General features: G+C 39.4%; 2 protein-coding genes across 3 annotated transcripts in view; one reads left to right on the forward strand and one right to left on the reverse strand.

Moving 5' to 3' along the window:
- Positions 1-2,842, forward strand: part of pigk (phosphatidylinositol glycan anchor biosynthesis, class K) — a 30,413-nt gene extending 27,571 nt beyond the window's left edge. The window contains exon 11 of the mRNA XM_080033681.1: positions 1,258-2,842. Within this exon, the coding sequence (XP_079889807.1) occupies positions 1,258-1,374 (117 nt within the window). The 3' untranslated portion in view covers positions 1,375-2,842. The remainder of the gene's footprint in view (positions 1-1,257) is intronic.
- Positions 2,843-4,971: 2,129 nt separating this feature from the next.
- st6galnac5a (ST6 (alpha-N-acetyl-neuraminyl-2,3-beta-galactosyl-1,3)-N-acetylgalactosaminide alpha-2,6-sialyltransferase 5a) overlaps positions 4,972-25,573 on the reverse strand; it is a 44,347-nt gene continuing 23,745 nt past the window's right edge. For both annotated transcript variants that reach the window (XM_080034794.1, XM_080034793.1), the window contains exons 3-5: positions 24,557-24,969; positions 13,655-13,762; positions 4,972-8,476 (exon numbers count right to left, since the gene is read on the reverse strand). In XM_080034794.1, coding sequence (XP_079890920.1) covers positions 8,215-8,476; positions 13,655-13,762; positions 24,557-24,969 — 783 coding nt within the window. In that variant the 3' untranslated portion in view covers positions 4,972-8,214. The remainder of the gene's footprint in view (positions 8,477-13,654; positions 13,763-24,556; positions 24,970-25,573) is intronic.

Raw genomic sequence — 25,573 nt, forward strand, 5'->3', positions numbered from 1 at the left:
TTCTTTTTAATGGAAACAGCTGAGAAGTGAGACTGAACCATATATTACCGTAAATGTGCAATAAAACCCAAATTAATGAGCTCAAAAAGGAACCTGTAGAGCTGCCAAATTAAGTTATAATTCCCCATTAAATTAATTTTGATGAATAAAATATATGGAGAAATGCAGGTCTGATTTGATCCACATGCTGTATGTCTTTTGGCCGCTGTTCATGGGTGATAATGACCCTGGACTGAGCTTTTCACACCAGTGTATAATCCTCCGAGGTCTGTCAGTCTGCTGTCAGCTTGACTCCAGCTGCAGTGTGTGTTCCAGGCCGATATAGAAGTATTTCAGACAGAGTAAATGTACATTGGGTAGCGTAGAAGCGCTCGGGGAAGCTACAGTATTTGTATAGCAGCTTTACGGCGCTGTAAAATTGTCCTAACGTTTTGTGTACCATTTGGGACTGACATGGAGGGCGTGCTGTGCGTACATACTCTTTGGGTTTCGTGTGTGTGTGTGTGTTTGTGTGTGTCTATGCCTTTTCTTACTGGTGATTCCTTGACTGGATATAATGGCAGTTTGTGTAGCGAGGGATAACAGAAATCTCTTAAGTGCGTCCTCCCAACCGATCTGTGGCTTTGTCACCAGCGGAGGAGTTAGGAAGTTTTTTAGAGGTTAAATCTCATCTCTGCGCAGAATATTGGCTTCACATTAGCATATAAATGTGCTCCTCCTTTGTGAGATGCATGTTTAATACGGGGGGAGACATTTAAAAGTATAATCGTACACAAAGTGATGATGTGGCAGTGAATAGGACAAACACGAGACAGGGGAGGTGTACTGATGAGCTTTCCCGTGTGTGTGTGTGTGTGTGTGTGTGTGTGTGTGTGTGTGGGGGAAGCAGCAGCTAGTTCACATAAAGTGTTTGGAGGAGAGAAGGTGTATCCCTGCATTCCAAATCTGCACTCTTTCTTTTTTTTCTATTCTATATTCTACAGCTGATCATAAAAAAAAATATGTAATTAGCATGCATGAGGCATACAATTGTGACCTACTTTTACTCATTATTTCATCATAACGTTAAGCCTTGGGAAGTATGGGCATTGAAACGCAGGGTATATGCGACTGTTCCCCTGCCTGCCTGCCTGTTTGAATGACAGAACAATCATTGGCGTCCTCAACAGGAGAAATATACACACATTTACTAACCTGCAATCTCACTCTCTCCCCCTTCCCCTCCCCCCTCCCCCTCTATTCCCATTTCCCTTTCAGAAACCCAAACAGAGAAACTGGCATCCTCCTGATGGCTTCATCCTGGGCCTGTGGACTCTGATCCTGCTGGTGTTTTTCAAGACGTACGGCATGAAGCATCTCAAACACATCTTCTGAGGCCCTCTGCGTTTTGACACGGCTGGATATGAGCACACCAAGCTGGAGACTGGGAGCGTTTACCGAAGGGGATATTAAAGGGGAAAAAGGTGCAGTTTGTGTCCGGTATATTTCCCTGAAAATGAAAAAAAGGAGGCAAACATGGCACCACAATACCGCTCGGCCACAAACTGTGCGAAATAATTGCTGCCTATTTTCTTTTCTCTTTTCTCTCTCTTTCTCTTTTTGGATGATTGCTCTCTTCTGATAAAAATGTAAACTTATGTGTTTTTGTTGAAGATGTGAGAAGGGGACAAATACTTGAAAGTCAAGCATACGATGTGCATAGCCTCAACTCTGCATGGGTGTAGGCTACCACTATCAGCTTTTAACTGCTTCACTATTGTGATATTTCTGACAAGGACTTGATGTTTTATTTATTCTATTTTTTTCTTTTTTTGTCATTCCATAATTGTGTTCATTTGGTGACCTGAATCGAGTCCGTAGATGACAGTCTAATTTATTTTCCCAGAGTGCCACGCTCTGCATACGGCTATTTGCCATTTTGTTTAAGTGCTACTCAGAACGTGCGCTCGGTAAAGAAAATGTGGGATGACGAGCTGATTGGCTGTGAATGGGCTGTGGAGAGATTACTATTTAATGTCTCCCGCTGTCCATATACATTACACCTCTTGACCGTCATATCGCGCCTGTGAAGGATAACAATCTCACATAATCCCATCCCTCGTGACGGACCCATCCACTTTCCCCCCCATTCACCAAATTGCCCTCCTTGTGGAAACATCCATTAGCTCGCTAGCCGCGCGCTGGGGCTGATTGTATTTCTGGGTGATGGACAGCTCTTTGTCTGGGCCTTTCTGCTTCTCCTTGCTACGGCAGCGATAAGTGAGTGATAACATAGTAAGCCGCCGGTCGTCCCAAATGAATCTCCTCCTTGCCGGGACGTTTTTTTTTCTACCTTTTTTTTCCTATGTGTGTAACCTCTGTGTATTAGGCTCATTGTTGCCGTGAGTGACTGATGCTCACAGAGTATGGGGATTGAACCTGCAGTAGTTTATCTTTTGCTTCTTGGCGGTGAAGACACGCCCCCCCATCCAGTGCCCGCTGCCTCTGTCCCTCGCGGCTCAAGTGCAAAATAGATGGAGTTTGAAATTGCACCGTATGTATCGGAAGCCAGCTGCTGAGTCAGCCACCAAGTACCTTTTCTTATACATTATTTATTCAACGTTTATTACTTTTTTCTTCTTTCCCCCCCCCCCCAAATCCCTGGTTCTTATTTCCTGTAATCTCATTCGCCTGTCAGAGAGAGAGAGCAAGCACCTTTTTATTTCCTCAATTGGTTGGACTTTTAATACCCTGATTAAAGATGAAACACTGAATCAAAAGAATATATTTGCATTTCTTAACTGCCGGTTATTTTATCTTACAGTAACTGAACTTCTGTAATTACTCTTTCAACCTATCTACTCTGGTGGCAGATATTTCATATGATATATCTCTCGACTCAAATGTTGGAATGCTTGTTAATGCAATAGGAATACATTGTATTTATCAACATCTCCACTGTTACAAACCCTCTGAGTAATGCCTGGCACAACTCATAGACTTGACATCCTTGCTATCAGCGCCGCTCGAGAGTGGCTTTAGACATCTGAATAGTTGTTTTCTTACTGGCAACATTTCAAACAATCCAGGTCCCTTCAAAAGGCAGAGCAGCCATTGGATCCAATCCTCCGTAGACAATTCGTGCACACACACACACACACACACACACACACACACACACACACACACACACACACACACACACACACACACACACACACACCAGTCTGGCATCAGATGCAATAAAAATTAAAGCCAACCTCCTTCTCTCAGATGGATTTGTTTGTTCTTAAACCCACTTCAAAATTGACTCCCATCACCTCTGCGCCTCCCCTTCCTACTTCAGCACTCGCTGTTGGAATTGAAATTGAAAATAGCCTTTTCAGCGTGGTGATGTTGAGTACTCCATGTCTCCTCCATCACTATGCTTTCCCTATGCTAATGAATAATAATAATATCTTAGTTTTGTCTAGTGCCTCTCAAGAAACCCAAGGACTCTTTACAAAAGTAGAACAAAGAAAGTAGAAGGTAGCAACAAAAGCGAGGACTGAAAATAAATATTTAAACAAATAAATCATAAACCTGTGTGTCTGTCTTCCTTCACAACTCACTTGGTTGTGAGGAAAAACCAGTTACAGGACAATATTAGAGCAGCCATTTTGAAAGAGACTGCGGATTCAGATTGCTCTGGATGTGTCACACAAGTTGTTCAAACATCTAACAGAGCTGTTATGCACAAGTGAGCGCGCCGCACATATGCTGGTTGTCTTCAGAAGTGGAACGTCTGCATTAGTCCCATGTGGAAGCCTGCTACATTTAATGACTCGCACACAAAGGCGCACACGCTGTCTCCATAACAGCATCACACACAGCTGACTGCGCCTGACAGGTTGTCCAATTTCCATGGAAACTCATGGATTTTTAAACTGCTTGGCTGTCAGTGGGCCTTTGTAACATACGTCAATCCCATGAATAATAATAGCAATTTAGCAGCCAAAGTGACATCTGCAACAATTGCTGTGCCATGCTTCTTTACTGTACATTTAAATTTTAAAGTATTCATATTTCTTTAACTTTAAACCTCCGACGAGGAACTTTTAAATGTTGATTTAATTAAGCTAGTTAATTCATTTAAAATTATTGTTACCAGCTGGAAAAATTTTATAATGAAAAACCCTTGTTATCGCACAGTGTCTTTGGCTGGTGTGACTGAGTATTAAAATGCTCTTAAAAAGTCTTAAATTAAACAAGCAGAAGCCCTGTTTATAGACCAAACAAATAACACATTAATTAAAAAAACTAATTAATTCAAAAGGAAAATAATTGCTTCAGCTGTGGTCTTGTGATAAGTATAAGTGTTTTGTGTATGTTAGAAAGGGATGAATATAAAAAAAGTATTGTTATTTTTAGCCCTTTTCATAGTTATTTTTTTTATATTATGCTCTATACAAGCCATTCATCAAACTAAAAGCACATTAAGTACATTTTATTGATCTGGTAAAAGCTTTTGAAGTGTACAAAATCCTCTGCTGAATGCTTGGTTTTTCTCTTTTATTATTCTTTAATGTTACCTAAATCCTAGTGCATTACCTCCAGGCTATTCAGAACTGCACAGTTTTTATAAACAGAAATAATAGGTCCAGAACTTATGAACATGGTTTGGGGGGATTTTCCTTTGTAGCTCTGGGGAGTAATGGCCTTGTAGGTGCACTTGTCTTTCATTATTATTGCATTATACCATGGCGCTGTGTCATAACCGCACAAGAAGAGGGATGGATCGAAAGTTAAAAATGGCAGCTGTCGTCACTGGAGGGTGAAGGTGAGTCACTGGCCTCCCATCCCCCCAAAAAACCTCCATGTTTCATCTTGCCCTCTTTGACTACATAATACACGGAGAATATTAACATTTTATTTCTCAATTATTTTTTACCATTTTGTTATTGTAACATTAAAAAACTGTTGAATTCAGGACTGCTGAGAAAAAGTGTTTTATTAAGTTGAATGGTACATTTCCATCATGTGCAAAAATAGACGAAAAAAACAACAACAGATGTATAATTTCAACACTGATGTTAGTCAATCAATCAACAGAAACTTTATTGGCAATGATTTATTATTCGCTTAAAGGAATCGTTTAATTATTTTGGGAGATGCACTTTCTTGCTGAGGATTATGAGTTCAGATTGATAGCACTGTCACATCTCTACTGTAAACATGTGGCTGGAGTTAGCAGCCAGTTAGCTTAGCTTAGCGTGAAGACAATGATTAGGGAACGACAGTATTCCTCGCCCTGTCCAAAGGTAGCAAAATCCACCTTCCGGCATCTTTAAAATCTCACAAATTGAAACATTATAATTGTGTTAATGTACTGGCACATCCTGGAAAACAGCACATTTTAGTATTTCTTATTGTAGTTTTCACTTTATGCGAAGTTAAGCTAACTGGTCACTGACTCCAGTTACATTTTTACTGCACAGATGTGAGATATCTGTCGATCTTTTCATCTAACTATCTGCAACATTGGGAATGATCACATCCCACAAAAAGTCAAACTATTCCTTTAACTTATTTATAAAGCAAACATTTCCAATATTCCTCTGGTATGGCACCTGGTCAAAAGTGAGGACTTGCTGCTTTGTCCATCTCTATGAATTAAATCGCTTTAAACGTTGTCCTGTTGCTTTCAGAAAACAAGCAGTCTGAAAATGTCACCTTGGGCTCTTGAAACTTGTGATTGGCATTTTTCATTATTGACATTTTAATGGACCAAGCAATTAATCCAAAATGAAATCGGTCTGTGGCTGCGGCCCTAAACAAGCTATTATGATAAAGTTAATTAGTTCAAAACCATAAATACTCTACTGCTTATCCGAACCGTTGTGCACACTGCTCCAGAAAATGAACACCTGGTCTTGGCTACACTACAAAGTCAGCAGCATGACTCGGAGCCAGGCCTCCTGCAGCTGTTTGGGATGTATCCAAATAAAAAAAAATTACTTTTGAAGACGTTCTCTTGGTGTCAGCACCTCTGTATCTCACCCACGGCCGCTCTCCTCTCGTTTATCACAAGGCAGAGATGAGGGCCAAATCAATAAGGACTTAGCACTGCGATGTATCATCAAGATAACCACGCGGTCGCATCACTCTCCGCACAGTGACACCCGATTCCTATTTATGGGGGAGAAGAATAGAGGAGGAAGGTGCAGTCTAAATGTATCTTATTACACACCACTGATAAATGCTGTGTTCTGATCGGTCAATCACGACATTATACTGGCAATTATTTCTCGATACTGCCCATTATCAAGGATAATTCACCCGTTGCTATGGACCTATACGGACATTGTTCTGATGGATCACTTCCTGCCATATCAATCCGCTGACAGTCGTCTTCAAACTGTTGGGCCTGCTAGCCCTTCAAAATGCAGTGGGAAACTTTTTCAACATGACTTTGAATATAAGTGGAGAGCAGGGAACCTCAGAGGCATGGTCAATGTCTGAAAAGACTCAGATTTAGTGAACCGTGCTATGGAGGAAGTTCTGACCGTAGCAGCCTATTTTTGTGTAGGCTAGGCTACTGTAATCATTAAAACCAAACTTAAAACAATATGTTGCTTCAAATTATTATTTAATTTAGGTAGGTGCTGCGCATGGGGCTCCTGTTCAACTTGTCGGTCTGTATTTCTTGAGGGTGACCCTTTTCCCTATACATTATCCCATACATAGTTCAAATGAGAGGAGAGGGCATATTAAACACAATTGAGAAAGAGGATGGAGAAGATTGACATATCACATCGGCATACTCATAATTGCTACAAAAAACTCTGTAATTCTCCTGCGAGGCGCTTCAGGCTCACGGCCACAGCAGCAGCAGATGACTACAGGACGAGGATGGATGCAGCCGCTGCGTCCTCCACTCTCAATCTTAATCTCCCACTTGTCTTGTTGTGTGACAAAGCTGCACATTTACATGGAAATCCAGCGTGTAGCTCTATAAATCCTGCCATTAAACTGGTGACAGGAGCAGACAAAGCCTTATGCGACATATACGTACGGGGGCCAAGGAAGTCCACACGCGCGTGACTTGAGATAAAAATAAAAAAGCAGACCAGTTAATGTTGCACACTTGTCATTTAGTCAAATAAGGTGCTGCTTTGCAAAGTGTAACTTGGTTGACACTTGGCGTGGGCTTCCAATGCTCGCATCTGAAAGGCAAGGATAAATAAGAGTAAGGGAAATTAATATCTGTTCAAGGGCGTTTGAGCCTAAGTGGCCCTATAAAGGAGTCGTAAAGAATCTCATCCAATTTGAACTCCTCAATCTCTTGTAAAAAACCCAGAAGAACATAACATCTGAAAAAAGTAATAATTCACACTTTTCAAATGGCCGGATTGAAATTCAAGCTACGGAGCTATGAGGATTCAGCTAACTCTGCCTCCAGCACTACATTGTTATAAAACCGGCATTGTAATGTGTTTTTTTCTTTTCAGTGAACTGTAAGCAGCAAATCTTGAATAGATCCTTCATCCGACAGAGGCTTTTGTGGAGAGCCCCCGAACTGGAGTCTGTATCCTCTGTGTGTGTGATCCCTCTGGTAGGCGTACAGTATGCAGACACTAAGTAAGACGCTGCATGCATGCATTGAAGAGGGGGTTGTAATGATCAAATCAAATCAGTTTTTATTTATCTTTTTGTCAAATCAAATCAGTTTTATTTCTATAGCCCAATATCACAAATAGACATTTGCCTCAGTGGGCTTTACATTCCATTAGCTTGGCTAAGAAAAAACTCCCAGTAAAAACCCTTTACTGGTATTAAAAAAAAAAAGAGAAATCTCAGGGAGAGTAAACAAAGTAAGGGATCCCTCTCCCAGGACAGACATGCTGCAATAGATGGCATAAGTAGAGAAAAATCACGAAGGAATTCGATCATTGACCCGATGTTTACATGGTAATACTAAAGTAAAGTGTGAATAGTGTGGATGCAGGAGGACTGCATGTTGCCGGCGTCTTGTATAACTTCCTATTGACAAGGCCTTTCAAAAACAGATACAGTACAGCTTTGAACTGCGTCACCTCCGTAAACAGAACACACTGTTGGGAGACATGTTCATATGTCCAACAACCCCCAGTCTCCATCTGTGGCAACTATTGTCTTGCTTTAATCCTTCTTTGTCAAGGGTCCTCAGTGCAAATGTTTCCCATACTCATCTTTTTCTTCAAACCCCAATATCGGTCACGTGTTCTGGGGTACCAAAGGCGCCGCTTTGGCCCCTCCCACCTCCAGTGTTTGGTTGGCAGGTAGGGGCGGCGGGCTCCAGTCGGGCTGGTAGAAGTGCATGTCAAACGTCCGTGCCCAGTTGGCGAAGACGCGCTTCTCCGTGATGAAGCGGTGGTGGCTGCCCCGCCGCCCGCGCTCGTGGGAGATGTACATGGCACACTCATCCGGCCCGCGCGGCTCGTAGTAGTGGTAGGGCACAGAAGAGTGCTGAGGCTCCCTGCAGTGATGGTGAGAGAGAGAGAGAGAGAGAGAGAGAGAGAGAGAGAGAGAGAGAGAGAGAGAGAGAGAGAGAGAGAGAGAGAGAGAGAGAGAGACAGACAGACAGACAGACAGAGACAGACAGACCGACAGAAAGAGAGAGAGAGGCAGTTTGACATTTAGAAAACACTTTAATGACTGACTCCAGTTTACGTGTGACACCTCAGAGTGTTTTTCAGTCCACAGTGAAGGAGGGGGGGCCTGATCTGCATTCATCTGTTTGTCTGTGCAGGGCTTACTCAGCCAAATGTAGCCCTTGTTGATAATTTTTTTAAATGTCATCTGCAGCTTAAAGGTGAAGTGTGTAATTAAGGTGTATTTTAGCAGCAGCTATTGATGACAAATCTACATTGCAACACTCCGTGTCTACCCCCCATGTACAGAGAATCTACAGAAGCTACGATGGCCTTCAAGGACAAGAAAATGACTAAAGATGGCATCATCCACTACTGCCTCAAGTCTGTCCACAATATCAAGTGGTGAGGTGAGGATGTGTAACGTTCTATATTCTATAGTACTTCTTCTTTGTCATCCTCCTATGTAGATGCATAGGCTCATTCTATGTTTTATATTAATAAAACATACTTACGAATAGTATATTTTATTTACTACCAAGTCTGTCTTGAAAAAAAAAGCCAATTACCTTCACACACTGCACCTTTAACACTTAATGAATACAGTACTAATTAAAAAAAATCTTAATAAGTGGATGCATTCTGTTTAAGCATGAATAAAAAAAGAGCCTTGGGACTGTACAGACAGGCACAAAAGCAATTTTACAGTCACACGTTGCATAAAGTACATCTTCTAAACAAGTTTTTCATCTCAATCAAAATGTAAACATCTCATTCAGTCTGCAAACAACAGCACTGCAGCGCTGCATCCTCCCCCTGCATCAGCATTAAGTCCTCAGTGAATTTTTTGTTGCACAGTCATTTTCCTATAGTGGTCCCTGTCGGCCTAAAATATAATAACAACAAAGACTGCTGTGTTTCTGCTACATTTCTGACTAAAAGTGACATCCAGATTTCATTAGTACACATAATACTATAATACTAAATACATTCACCCGTCTCTCCTCTTTCCATTTGATTGAATTATGTGGTTCGGGAGCTCAGGGTCAGTCTGTGCCTTGAATTTGTTCCAGAGCATTACATGAGCAGAGCATCACCAAACTGAAATGTGTAGCCATATTGTTGCAGTAAATGGATAAAACCTTGACGCGAGTGCTTCTCCTGCCTTATTCAATTCAGTAAGATTGGGTCTAGCACACTGTCATATTGCAAGATGTTCCTCTACCTACTTTGGCTAAATGTACAAGGCACAAGAGACCTGGATTAGTTGAAACTTTAAGTAAAACTGCAATAGTTGAGCTGTCGAAAAGTTTCTCACTGAGTTACAATGACATAAAACTCTGTGTCATGTCATCATGCATTCTCTCTGCAATTCCTTTAGATTTAAAGGGAAAAGTCCCAAAATCTATGGTGGCTTTCAAGGAAGCAAGTTAATCAAGATGGCATCATCCACCACTGCTTTAAGTCATCCCACAATGTTAAGTGATGAGGAGGAGATGTATTTAGTTATTTATTCTACAGTACTTCTCCTTCATCTTCCAACAGGTGCATTTCCAGCAGACACCCACTAAATATAAGAACGTGCGGCCATTAAGTTTGTCCGTTCTTTGCTACTTTGGAAATTTGGCGGTGCACCATGGCAGTGCCCCGCTCCTAAGTAGATAGAAAAGGCTCATTTGAAGGTAATGAAATAAACAACAACTTTTATTCTCAAGCGAATATACACTAATAAAAAAACATACTCTGCATAAGTCTGCTCAGAAAAACTGCAAATTCCCTTTACACACTCCTATTAAATGACTTTCATCAGTACACTTCTGTTAAAATAACAGCTGATGCATCATTTATATTTATTAAGTTATTTATGAATTGCTTCAGCTTCATAAATATCCACTCTACATGTCCATGAAAGATATTTGATGTGACTTTAGAGAAACAGGGTTTTTGAATTCTCAGCTGAATCCCATCCAGTGAAAATCTCCTTCACTCGTTCTGAATACTTGCTCAGTATCTTCCTTCGCCAATCGTCTGCACCATAAATAAGCTTTTTATGTAATGGAGATTGAATTTGTGCCTACGACCTAAAATAAAAACTAATTCTTTAATCAATCAGAACCAGGAACAACAATATACTGAACGTTTTTTTATACAGATTGTTCTTTTTATTGACAAATCCAATAAGATTTGTTCCAATCCTTGTCCAATAAAATCCTCCCAATTAAAGATTTGGCTAAGACTGATAGGATGGGAGTTGTAATTCAAACCATAAGTTCTGTTAATGAGGCCGGACGGGTTAGCTGCCGGGAGCAAGATGGTAGCTGTATAGTATCCCACAGTTCTTTGCATTTCTGCTACATCGGACCAGGATTATGGTTAGTGAAAATGCATTCGAAATCATGGTTTTTAGCATTGCAGGCTTATTATAAGAAATGTAACACTTCTTAATACTAGTGAAATATAACTCAAAATGAGTTTTTTTCAGCCAATTTCAAGATCTCTTCCATTTTGAAGGCTTAATATTGCAACTTGTATCAAGACATTTTATGAAGCGAGATTTCACTTATTCCATTGGCAGATTGTTTTCTTTTTTACTTATTAGAAGTGAAATACACTTTGTTTGGCCTTTTTTAAACTTTATTCAAAAAATGCATTTTCCAGTGCATTTCCAGCATCATGGTTAATATCGTTTCTCTGCCATAATTCAGTGTGTTTTTTTATTTTTAAAGGAGGCAGAGTCTTCACTTCAAACCTCCACCTGTAAAAATAATGTGGAATCCTAAAGTGCAAACTGCAGAGTGCATACAGAGTAAACTAACTCTTTGTTCTGGGATCTATAGAAGGTGAAAACTGCTATAAAAAAAAATCCCCGTTTACCTTTTGCCAAATACGCAGTCGGCATGGCAACTAGCAGTCGACATGGGTGCTTTTCTACTTTGTTTTGTATAGTTTAAAAGGTTAGCAGCCCTTTGTGTCTATTTGTGTCGCGGTAAAAAAGTTGTGTCGTTTGTAAGTTTCATTCCAATGTCACCAACAAAACGTCCTGAAGGAAAAATAAATTTGAAAAGAGTTTCTACAAAGCTGAAGGATACGTGTATGTGTGGTCAGGGATGTTTTTTTTCTTTCTTAGCAACCCTCACTACAAAAGTGAAGTTGTTGAATCGAACCACAACTATGCAGCTTTGAGTATCCTTGAAACGTAAGATTGTGTATGATGAAGCTCACTTTTTCACATTTTAGTTTGTACTGGATAGTGATTTGACTTTGGAAACTGCTAACCAACGGTTTTTGTTCCTGTTTTAAACGTGCCGGAAACATGTGATGGTATAAGGACCTTATACCATCACATGGTATAAGGTCAATAAGGTCAATAAGGTCAACATGGTATATAAATCAATTAGAGCCAGTTGAAGATGAGAAAGGATGGAGTCTTTTTTCTGATGCATCCATTAGCCTGGATGTGTTACATGACCATTTGATAAAAAGGAATTGCTAAGGTAAAAATATCTTTGGCCTACACATGTAGGCCAAAGATATTTTTATACATACTTTTTTACCATGTATATTGATGCATTTTAGTGACTTGCTTGTGTCATGTTGTATGTACTACAGCTGCTGCTGGATTTTTGAATTTCCCTGAAGGAACACTCCCAAGGGATCAATAAAGTGTCTATCTATCTATCTATCTATCTAGCATTATCCTTCATGTGCACTTCTTTCATTTAAACTGTGTATCTTCAGAGGTCTGCATTTCCACACTGAATAATCCAAAAAATTAATAGATTATAGAAAACGTTTTAAATTAATCCAAGAAATATATAGCTTCCTTATGCCTCAAAACACAATTTGTTGTATCCTATGGAAGCTAAGAATCGCCATTCTTGCAATTATTTTTTAATACCGTAATCCCATGATAGTGGATTAATTTACCTGTAATTTAAAAAACCTTTTTATCAAGATTAGGACTTAATTATGGATAACTCGAATATTATTAGGACACCCCAACCTCCAGGCCGCCTCTTTCCTCTAGGCTATCCTACCATCTGATCTAATGTTGTTTTTTTGATAGCAAGTCTGTGGGGTCTGTGAAATAATGCATACGTGGATAATGGGATGTGGAGATGCTGACAAACAAAAGACCTATAACCAAACAAACACGTAGGACAAAGCCGTGGTGTAAATAAATATGCTGACCCGCCTCACAGCAAAATCACGCTGAAGAGGGGGATTCTGTCTACTGATACAGATCTTAAACACACTTGTTTTTCTCGAAATAGCTTAGAATTGTGCAACCGAACCACGTTTCAAAACCTTTGCATTGTAAACACAATATATGACATAGAGTGCAATGTCGGGTGTGGTGGAGCGGAGAAAGAGAATATCATATTTTAATATTGGAGATATTATGGGCACTGGTGTGTGCAATATTTAGTTAATTATTCCAATTAGCAATAATGAATACTTTCAACTTCAATATCACGTTAAATGTTATGAAAAGATATTGTGGTCACTCTGATGTACAATATTAGTATTTTAGTGTGCAAAATGACTTGTTATCAGTTCCACCACAGGTCAGGCTATCTATTCTTTCAACGAGGGACTGTTTTTTTTTGCAATTATTTCACACTTTGTATACTTTTATAACACTTGTATTTTCGCTTATTTTTGTTTGTGTCATTTTGGAGCAACCGGGCAAAATAATTTCCTTTTGGGATGAATAAAGTTCTTATCTTATCTCTTATCTTACCTTTTGCTTTTTCATTATATTTGTGTATGGAAGTAAGAAAAAGCAATACAAAGGTTCAGTGTTTGTAAAGCACGACTGTTTACTGACTTTTTTACTAACTTAGATTAAGGCAATTTAAACTTTTCCAAAAACAATTCCGGCCACACTGGACATTTTATGTTATCATTTGCCTAAAATATATATTTTTTACTTTAATCATTATTATCAGATGGCTATGCTTCTTTGATTTTCTATACAGTTGAATCATGTCATGCTCTGCTATATAAACTCTTGGCTATGGTGGTGAAGATGTTTTTTACATTCCGCTCCAGTGTCTGACCTGCAGAAGTCGGGGGCGACCATGCCGTAGATGTTGATCCTATCGCACAGCTCCAGGGCGATGGTCATAGTGAACCAGCCGGTGCTCAGCCAAGAGTTTGATATCTTCCTGAGAATGGAGGGAGAAAGAAGACAGTTGAATGGATTTTATGTATGGGAGGTCGCAAGGAGAAAAAAACACGCACCATTTTTATTTTTTTTATCTCAATGTGATTAAAGGTGGAGTCAGCCATTCTGGATAATAGGTAGGGGAGAACGGGGTAATTTGTCACACGGGTTGGTTGTCACAATCGTTATATCTTGGAACCAGAAGGCGCTGTCTGTGAAATTTTGGTATGTATATATCCAGAATTGGGATCAGAGGTCACCTACATAGTCTTCCTTGGAGTTAGACTGCTGAATTTGAGGTGAGAGGACTGTTTGTGTTTTTCATGTCAAATTGAAAATATTTAGCTCCTCAGTATTTTTCTTCTAGGCTTTTACACAATGGGTTCATAACAAAACAGTTGTTACCCATAACAAGTGTGAAGGGTAAACTATAGTTTAGATTGTCAGATGGTTGTTGGCCTTGATGCTAGCAAGAAATTCAAGTTGGGGTTGGTCGTCACATTTTTTGGGGGGTTGGTTGTCACATGTTATCCAAAGGCTACAGCCAGAAAAGGAACCCAATAATGAAAGAAATTGTCAAGCTGTATCCTCACTGACACCCCAGAGAAGGAAAGAATAGAGCAGGAAAAGGCAGCTAGCATGCAAAAGAAAAAAGGACAACAAAATCAAAACAACCCAGTGCATCCCAAACTAGACCAGTTGCCAAGGCTACAGTAAGTTATGTAGGCCTATTTGTCAACTTGACAATGCAATTAAATGTTCAAATTTAGTTCTATTTTCTTTCCTTCTTTTTATGATTATTCCCATTAAGATAACATTGTGACAAACAACCCCATAGTCAGTGTGTGACAACCGACCCCTTGATGGGGTTGGTTGTCACAATGTGTAAGGGTGTCGTTGATGATTAATTTCTTATTTATTACAATAAGATAGAAAAAGTGAGGGGTACACATTTCAAGCCAACACCTTAAGCTTCAATTTAATGTAGGAATGACTATTGAAAGATGTTTTGGTGATGAGCAATTCTCACTAGAGTAAAAAGTGTGCCTACTTACCCCGTTCTCCCCTACTTGTTGTCAAAATCAATTTTTTTTGTCAAAATCAGTAAATGGTTCATCATGATCTGCTACCTGTACGTACTGTGTGCACACTGAAAGAATGCAGCCGAGGCTCTGTACACTTGTATGTTGTTAGCTATGGTGGGCCCCCTTTGTTTACATACCCTTTGTTTACATACCAGTTTACTGTACAGAGGCTTAGGATCACAAAGTATGAAGGAAGTAAGGATCGGATCTCGAGGAGATATTGAAGGATTTTCACATAAAGTGATTTTTGACAACAAGCATTGTCCATAATTGCTGACTCCACCTTTTAACTGGAAATGATAATAAAAACATCTCACGTTTTTATTATAGCAGAATAATGATTTATCTAAATCCAGGGGTCGATTTTTCCTGTAAAAATACCAGGTCTTTCAAGTTCCCTCACAGCCTTATTAAAATACAGATCCATCCAACATATCGGCTGATACAAATGAACCCTGTCAAATAATCAAACCCTTAATCATAAAGTAGCCTTGGTCTGCAGTGCACAAAGTTAAAAAATGACTTCGGATGAAAAACGATCGGCCTGCTTTCAGACTGCAATTATTAAGTCATGCCAGCAAATAAGTGAGCAGGAATGTCGGTTTTCTGAGATGTGCTGTTTCTAAATGTAAATATGAATTATACTTTCAATGCATTAGAAAATCTCTCTAAATTTAACTGTCAGTAAGATTGGTTTCGGGTTGAACAAACATTACGGTCTGACTCCATTGTATTTTCTTTGAAGTATCCCTTGTTGGTTTTGAGTAGACGTAGTGTGCTCCAGGGTCATAAAACTTCCACTATTTCTAAATGAAAACCTTCAGTTGAAAGTGAAAGAGACTAACTCAAACTGAAACAAGATTTGATAAAGATTATTGGGTTTTTACCTGCACAATAAATAAGAGAGTTATGTGAAATATGCTGCAATTACAACATTCTGAAAACTGAAATTATCAGAAGCTTTTTCATTCAAGTTAAAGAATAAAAACATATTTTAAAGTCACCTTTGAAGGGTAATTCTAATTAGAAACTCCGAGCGTGGCCAATGTTTGCCTTTCCACCACTTTGGTTTACGACTATTGGACATATTGCCATTAACTTTAGTTGAGACAAGTACAATTTGTTTCCCTCATACGGGGGGTATAGGGTTTTAAAAATGTAATAAGGATAGACCAAAGCACTGTCTTTTGCACCAGTCAATCCTCAAACTAAATATGGCGCTGAAATGTTATGTTGAATGTATGTATTTTTTTCTATCTGTCCTGATGCCTTAATGCTGGTCTCTTCTGTGATGTCGTAAACTAAATGGAGCTGCTGCGATGCGATACAAATTTCAGACTTGCTCTGACAATAAAGTTGTATGATATCCTATCGTAATATGTCTAGTAGAAATGTTAGGATGTGGGCATATCTACCTAAATTGCCTTTTAGCTCAAATAACTGCTGTGCCTTATACAGTTAGCTCACAGAGCTTCTAACATGGCTGTAGACTCTATTTCTCCCACAATGCAGTTGTGACAGAAAAGTTCCTGATGTTGATCTCTGGCTCGTTGGCCTGAAGCCACCACTGTCCCTGCCAAGAACAGTCGCGCGGGAGGTTTGGCTGCTGCTGTGTTCCAAAACACTTTTGGAACAATCAGTATTCATCAAATCAATTTAGAAATTAGTTTGAAGGAAAAAATGCATCACAACTGTTCTTGTTACCCCAAACACAGCGTAGGAATATTCAAGCGTAGAAAAAATTCAACAGGATTAAATTTGAATCCTTGAGATGAATCGGGCACAGCTGTGAACTTCATCTTGACGGTGACTGGTGACCAGTGGGTGTATTCATGCATCAGTTATCAGGTGCATTTTAAGATGGCCCCTTTGGAAAATATTAGATATGCTGGAGAATACAAATAAAAGATGCCTTTGATTGTTCCAACCGAGTCATTTTGAAGGTATAACTGTTGCAGCTGAACTTCAAGCTGCTGACTATACGGTAATATTTATCATTAACAATAAATTATTGATTAAAAAGAATGTAATTGAATTAGTTCAACTTCAAGACATGCATTTACACTACATTAACCTCCTCAGTTAATAATTAAAGCTACACTAGTGCCACCTGTAGGATCTTACCATCGCAAAATGTTTGGCCTTGTTTGATACAGTAGATTGACCTGCATATTGCATTTTACGTTGGGATGAGCCCAGTTAAATTTGATGGAAAGCGCACTGGTACAAATGGTACAATAAAAAGAGAGAAATTGCTTTATGATTCGTAACAGTAATTCCAAGTCAGATGAGTGAAAACTCTCACACTTCTATGCTTTGTTAGATGATAAAAGAAATGAAGTTTGTCTGGAAAAAGTAAAACACTTTTGAGAAGTGGGTTGGCAAATAATACATTTGGAAATTTATAATTAACACGCTGGAAAATGAATTCTGTAGTTTTGTAAAGTTTCTCTTATATAGGCTTTCTTCGAATGGAGGGGTTAGCAAGGGAGCGTTGCGATCTAGAATGTCACAACCCGATGCTAAAATACTCCGATATTACAAACTAGATAAATGTCTTGTAAATGTATCTTGTAGATGTCGGGAGGTTTCAATTGATACGTAGAAAACGTTGGCCTGCTGGTGGCGCTGGATTAGACTTTAAGGGAATCAACAAAATAAAAATGAATTCCTGTTCTTGGTACAAAACAAATTTGCGCCTATCCATCCATAGTTCTTGTGGTTTCAATATGGAACAACGTCGTGGACAAACTCAAAGTTATTGAGTAACTACTATACAGTTATTCAGTTACTATAATTATGTAGTAGTTAGTTACTATATTGGTAAATAGAAGTAAGCCTACTCAATAACTAAATAGTTGTTACTCATTCATTTTTCATTTGTTAACTACGTATAATTGTGTGTACATTATGGTAAAGTGTTACCGATGTGACCAAGCTTTGCGGAAGCAGATGTTCAAATTGTTGTTTTGTGCAGTTTGACTGGATGTGCTCATGATCCCTAGACTATACCTCTTCACCCTGCTGCCTTCAGGAAGATTGTTAGTGCTTCTTGTCTGTTTCTTTTCCTACACACACACACACACACACACACACACACACACACACACACACACACAAGCACAGTAGCATTCCCAGCAGCCAAGGTTTTTTACCGGGCGAGACAGAGAAACAAAGCCACGGCCTGATAAGAAAAGTGTTGACAGGAACAACCGAGCGAGCAAGACTCTCGACACGCCTCCGGTTGTCGAGGGTGACACATTCGGAGTGGAGGGGTTTGCCTGTTTGTTTAAAACTGTGTTCTGACTCTTTTTTTTGCCCTTTTTCCTCACACTGAGAGCATGGTGTTGTGGGGATACATGTCAGGTAAAACATCCTTGAGTAAAAATCCTGTTTAGCATTTGTGTTTTGAACCTTGCTTGGGGATGTTGGCATAGAAACGCAGCCTCCTGGTATAAGCTGTAGGGGAGGAAGTGTTGAAATGAGTTCAGGAGACGTTATAGACAGGACCACCTGAGTGTTAACTAAAAAAATAAACTCTGCAGTCTTGGGGTGAAAAGGGTTTGTGTTGACACATTTTTGTATTTTCAGACAGGCTAGTGCTGTGGTGCAGTGTTGGTCCGAGCGAATAACAATCTAAAAAAGCTACGGGATAGTTTGCCAAGAAATCTAGTGCAACAGTGTATCGTAACTCTCTTGTAGGCTAGAGGTCTTTACAGGTTGAAATTTTTGTTTTTGAGGATATGTAGACCCAATCAAATCTCAACATATCATGAAGTCCTACTGTAAAATAAATTGTTCATTGTAAATTGTGTTTTCAGACATTTATGAACCAAGAAAATGTGTTATTATTAGCAGAAGGTATTGTAGCATATCTCATATAGCCGTGGACCACATTTGAGGGCACTAAATATAGCAGAAACATTTACTCACTCTAATTAAAAACCGGCCAATACATGTAGTCCTCTATGGAGTAGATGTGATTTCAGACACAGCCATTCTGTTTCAGCAAGCGAGCAAACAACGAGCAACTCTATTTCTACAACCCTCTGTAATATTCCCCCAATCCAACCTTAACATGCCTTATTGTGTTTGCTAGATAGATGCATCTATCAATTCTGGGTTGTTTTACTGTCTGCACCAGGCTGAGTGACAGTGTGATAAATAGTGACAAAGCGTTTTTGTTTTTTTTGTTTGTCTGACTTTAATCTTTATTAGAGTCTGTCCGAGTGACAAACAACAGTGTGGAGCCTAAGTGATGCTATCGCAGCTGAAGCACACACTTCTCATTTTCATTTAATTAAGACAGGACCAGGTCCCAGGTTGTCTGGAACATGTTGATTTGTTGTGATATGCAAACACATCCACTGGGATTTAATATCACAACAGCCAAACACACACACACACACACACACACACACACACACACACACACACACACACACACACACACAAGCTTGTACTTCTATCTGTGTGAGGACACTCATTGTCATAATGTGTTCCCCAGCCTCTTACCCTAACCATATTATCACAACTAAATGCCTAACCCCAACCCTTACACTAATCCTGACCTCAATCTAATTCACACCTGAACCTTAAAACATGGTCTTAACCCTCAAACAGCCCTTTAAATCAGGCATGTCCTGAGGTGAGAACCGGACAAAATGTCCTCACTTTTTCAAAAATGTCCTCACTCTTAAGTCTAAAACTGAAATTGGTTCTAACAACAATAATTTTACGAGTAAATGCACACACCGACACACACGCACGCACGCACGCACGCACACACGCACACACACACACACACACACACACACACACACACACACACACAATCCTTTTTTGTAAATTGGAAAACTTTCAAAGTTCAAAGCACAACATGTTTTCACCAGGCAATCTGTGGATGATGCGTGGAGGTTTTAGGCAGGAGGCAAGCAGCTAATCTCACTTAAGAAGTCATCCTCATTCTCTTGTTTATGAACATGCTGGTGAATAATGCGGTGTGAAATGTCAAGCGCTTAGCTTCAATGGCTGTCTTTAAAAAGGACTGGAAGCAAACTGTGACTGGGAATACAGATGTATCCCTGTGAAGGAGAACGCCATGTTTACACTGTTTGGGATTATAAATAAAGGTTAAATTTAATGAAAAAAATAAATCCAGCAAAAGTCCCCCATTTAATAAACATCTTAAATGCACATTGAGGATACAGGGTTTAAGAAAATGTCACTTAATGTAAGAAAACAATTCATTTGCCTTGAATTTAAAAAAAAATCTCTACTTGAGTCATTTATTTTTAGAAAAATATTGTTACAAATTCAAATTGCTTAATTGGGGCAAGACCTTAATAAGAAGCATAAAAAAGCAACTGATTATGGAACGAAAATGATGCCGCTGTTTTGGTTTTTGTGTATGTATCTCTACAAAGCAGAAGTTCAGTCACTGAGTTTGTTATAATTGTTATTAAGCAGCTGCTGGGAGGTAAAGTTCACATGAAGGTGTAATAAGGTTTAATTAGTTTAAAATGGAACACCTGTTATCAGTGGGGATGACACTTGTAAACTGTCTCCCTGTGTCATTGTGTTGCTTTTTAGTTGTTTTTCACTTTTCTATTCTATCTTTTTTTTATCACTTCAATCTGTTTTGTTATGTTGTTTGTCCAAGGACCTCCTTTTAAGGGGTTTATCCTTTAATCATTTTTTTTTTTGTAAAGGTAGGCCTATAAGGTCCGGGGGTTCTTTGCTTCTCGCACTAGAAACACTATCGGGCACATTCAGTGTAATTTTTATTGACTCCTTTAACACCTGATTGACCCTGAGAGACTGAGTGATTAGAGGTTGTTTGCTGATTACTTATTTAAAGTACTTCACTCCTTCCAAGGCCGTATGTATCTTTATTTTCTGTCCAATCATGGCTCTCATTGACGTTGCATCATCTTTTTGCATTCCTCAAGGGTGAAAAGAGGCAAGAAAAAAGCTGCATTAATTTTCTATGCAATTTATTTCTGAGCGTGTTCTTTCATACAGAAATGCCGGTATTATGTGTTCTTTTTCTAACGTTTTTATCCATTTCGTCAAACATGATAATAGGCTACTTTCAACCCATAGATTGAGTAAGACATGACAGTGAGTCAGGATGCACAATGCGACCCTGTCTCCAAGGAATTATGGATTGATGGAAATGGATAACATTTTCCATTAACCTAATTACGTCATGTTTTTATGTGACAAATTTGGCAAGTTGTTAAAATGTTGACCCTGAACGCATCATTCAATAGTTCACTGACAGCAAATTTCTTTCGTTTCTGATCTTGTAGTACAATTTACACTCAGAGTTATTGAGCATTATTTCACTTTTTATAGTTATGTTCAGAGACTTGGTCAAGGTTAGGGAAAGGCCGTCTGGATTGATGCAGGAAAAGTCTGCCAAAGTTACTTGAAACAGCGAGAAACGTGTGATAATTAACATTTAACCAAAACCTCAATCTTTCCCCTGACCTTCACTAAAGAGCTTTGTCTTTGTTGCCTAAAAACAATTAGGGTTTTGTCAGCACAACGTAATTGACAAAATAATTTATTAATGTAGAAAACGTCATTTCTGGAGGGACACAGGGTTGTTCAAATACCTGGACCCTGACACTGGCTCTCTTGTTATCATACTGTGCTCTTCCTGCTATGACACAATGTGAAAATGGTCTATTGGCTTCATTTGCGTTCCCTTCCAATGCTGTTATGTGAATATCAGGAGTTGGCTGCATCATTATATATATATTTTTTTAATTAATCCTTCAGTCGGGTGCCATTAAACTTTTGAAAAAATAAGATATAATTAAAAGAGCGACTTCAAACGATGCAAAACAACATGAAAAACGTGATTGAAACATAATATTTGACTAGTTTTGTATATTCATGCAGAGGAACATTCTCTTCATCTTTGCTCCTTGCTGGTTTCTGCTTTTGTCTGAAGGCACTTCTTTCATCTCTACAATAGTTTGGGATTGATTTCAATAGTTTTTTTTTCTCACACATCTCTTCATTAGATCTTTCTCTCACATTGCTGGTGTTTCCACTCAGGTTATAAAATGGGCAAAATATCTGATGGATGGAAACTCTGCATTTATCTGACTAGGCTTAGCTTTGACATACCTGATAGGTGGGCAAAACAAATGTATTCAAATTCAAATAAATGTTAAGGAATTTGTTGATATCTTGTATGTTGATCATAGAGTCAATTTGCGAACTTTAAAGCTGAGAATCAGTCAAAATAAGTGAAAACACGTGGCGGTATAGCCTTAGGAGCTTTCTCACAGGAGGAGTGAATTTCTTGCTAAAAGTTTCTTAATAATCCCCTTTTAATTCTAGATTGACTCTTTACAGTATTTCTAAGTGGAACAGATAATATAAAGGCTCAGGTTCTGGTCACTCTGGTTCCATGTCATCGTCTAACACTCCTGCCGTGACCGACTTTCCTTCAGGTCTTTGAACGCTGCATCGGTGTCTGTTGCACCGCTTGACTGCTGTGGATAATCATCTTCTTTTTGACCTTTTTCTCATAAATCACCACACAATCGTTTTTTCCACGACTGCCAAGGCTTTAGCTGACATTTGCTTAGTGGGCTTATTTCAACAGCAGGTAGATTTGCCATTTAAGGGGATCATATATGTGATATTTTGGTAACTTTGTTTTCTATAAGCTGCCACCCACACATTTAATTCTACCAAACCACGCAAAGTCATCGACCCAATTGTACTGAGTAGAAACCTAACATAACAGCACAGCAGGGCATTAAGGGAACAAAAAAACACTGAATAGGAGAAAAAAAGTGATTTCAAAAGCTAATTTGCCTGTAATCACCGGTTGAGGCTCATTCCAGCGTTGGCAATTTAACACCGAGGTTGCAGAGGGACACCTGTTTTTCATTGCTTCTCTGCTGGTATTATTAAAATGGGTGGATGTGACAACATCCCACACCACTTTAATTACATTCACTGAAATGGCATAACCCGTAATCACAATTACATGGCTTGCAGGGTTGCAAATCGCACAGTTGATTACACAGAAACTCTGCAATTAATGCCGCTCACACGCTCCCAATCTTTAAAGGCAAGATTAATTTCATAAATTAGGTTAAAAACATTGTTATTTCATGAAAAGGACGGCATGTTTTGCATACTGATAACTCCCTTAATCATTAGAAAGACATCAAAGTGACACTGTTAGGCCTATTCTCTCTCTTTTCCCAAGCTCCACAGAGCAGAAATGGCCTCAGATAAACCTAACGGATATAGATGCCACATGCTTAAGGGATAACAGTACAGCTCAATGTAAACATTTACCATCATTGTACACAGATCCTTAAGGACAGATATCTGGGCTTTTCATCAAATCCTATTCTAGGCTTTTTTCACGTCTCCACTGACAAAGGTTCAAACAAACAGAGTATGTGCGTGTGTGTGTGTGTGTGTGTGTGTGTGTGTGTGTGTGTGTGTGTGTGTGTGTGTGTGTGTGTGTGTGTGTGTGTGTGTGTGTGTGTGTGAGTGTGTGGTGAAGAGTTTTCATTAAGCGTTAATGGCCACAGCACTGAGAACTCAGACCGGACTCATTAAATGTGAGTCCTTTTATCAGTGTTCAGCCTGCAAGGAGGTGTTGCAGAAAAACAAAAACTACCGAGCTGTGTTTCCTAAACCTTTTGAACATCAACAGACTTTAGTTCCATTGTTATTTCACTTTGAGCTTTCGACCACTTTAGATAATTTCCCTGGGCGATGCATTCAGGTAGCTGTATTAAATGTCTATCTAGCCTGATTTTCAAAAACAACACAGACTGTGAAGATTGTGGTTTGGAACAGCCAAATCTCATATCTTTGATATTATGGAGGCTTCCCATAGGCAGTGAAAGCACCGCATTAGCAACTGTTAGAAAAGTGTTGACAGTGTAATGACCTTTGAAAAATAAAATAAAATTAATGAGTGTATCTTCCCATCTCTGTAGAATATATAGCAGTGAATGAGAGGACAGGTTTCTCGCTATTTTAAATAAATAATGTTGGATAGCTTCCAGGTCTCCCCTCAGAAAATAAAATATTTCTGTTATAAATTATTCTAATATAAATGGATAATGAGGTGAGGACTGTATGGAACACCAACGTTGTTAATTAGATTTGATCACTGCCTCCCTGGTGTATCTATTAAGTGAAGAACAAAGATTCGTATGAGACTTACTAGTTATCTACGATTGAGGTTTTGGGGGTGTTGCCTTATGTTAGGCATATAGTTATCACTATGCCGTTTTGTCGCATTGTTTTTTACAAATTATAAACCAAGCAATGGAGTTAAGAAAGTCACCATCTTTGTTTATCACAAACAAAACATGCTATAGCCAAATTTTGGAAATCAGTCAACATTCTTAATGAAATTGATAGAGAGAGAGAGAGTGTGTGTGTGTTTATTTAGCCAGGCAATAATTCAACCACAATGTAGCTCATGAAATCTCTCCAGTTAAGTCTGTGTCAGTGATTCTGGAGAACGCTTATTGTCAAAATCACTTTTTGTCCAAATCAGGGAATATCTCAATGCGATCCTCGAGTGATTTTTTTCAGCCCACACACAGTATGGACAGGTGGTTGATCGTGAGGAGATATTTGACAACAAAATTTCCTCGAAGAATCACTGGCTCCACCTTTAATCAGCCCCTTTTTCACCGGCCCCTCACCTGTCCTTGCCCGTCTCGTTCTTGAAGAGCTCGTCAAACTGCAGCATCTTCGGCCAGGAGATCATGTAGACCTTGAGATTGGGCAGTGCCTGGTTCATGAGCCTCAGGTTGTTGTAGACGAGTCCCTTGCCGTCGCGCCTCATGTAGCTGCTGGGGCCCCAGAAGATGAACACCGTGTCCTGGCTGGCGTTGAGCAGCTCCTGGCGGCGGCGCAGCACCCTCTGCATGCTGGAGTGAGCGATGACACGCAGAGAGGTGCGGTTCCCCACGTCCCGCCCGTAGCCCCGCGCCATGGGGGCGTCGTTCATACGGATGACGCACTCGGCCCGGTCGATCTCTGGACCGCGACCGCCTCCGATCAGGTGGCCAGAGCTGGTCACTAACGAGCAGGTCTCACAGTGCATCCGCAGAGGCTGGAGGAGGGAGGGAAGAAAGGAGAGAATTAAAAATTTTCAAGTTAAAACATTTTTTTTTTTGGTAGGTTACTTTGATAGCAACGCTTTGGAAACTACCAGTTACTTCACATGGGAAGAAGTTCAACTATCTAGTAAGTTCATCAAAGCTCCTTAGAAAAAGCAGTTTAAACTACAAACAAAAAGGTCAAATTGACAATGTACATATTTTGTGAAATTATGACAAAACAGAAAACATACAACAAAATAGTCATTTGCCAGGAAGAAAATGCCACTGGCAGTGCATCCTGAAAGGCTGAAGAGAAAGGATAAAAGTTACTTTCAAGTTCAAGGTTAGCTTTATTGTCCACAAAGTGGAAAGTGTTATTGAGCTTCACAACAAACAACTACATAGGCAAAGAAAGAACAGAAGTAAATTCACCCAGAGCGCTTGGAGACACATGAAACAAACCCAGCAAGAGAGAGGACCTGCCATAGGCTAACATTTATAAACAATTCAACCAACAACCAAGCACACTAGAATGTATATAATAACTACTTGATAAACAACGGAGCCTGCACTTAAATCTAATAATTTTACATTTTGAACACCAATGGAGTCTAC

Source organism: Ammodytes marinus, assembly GCF_949987685.1.
Source record: "Ammodytes marinus genome assembly, chromosome: 9".
Taxonomy (NCBI): domain Eukaryota; kingdom Metazoa; phylum Chordata; class Actinopteri; order Uranoscopiformes; family Ammodytidae; genus Ammodytes; species Ammodytes marinus.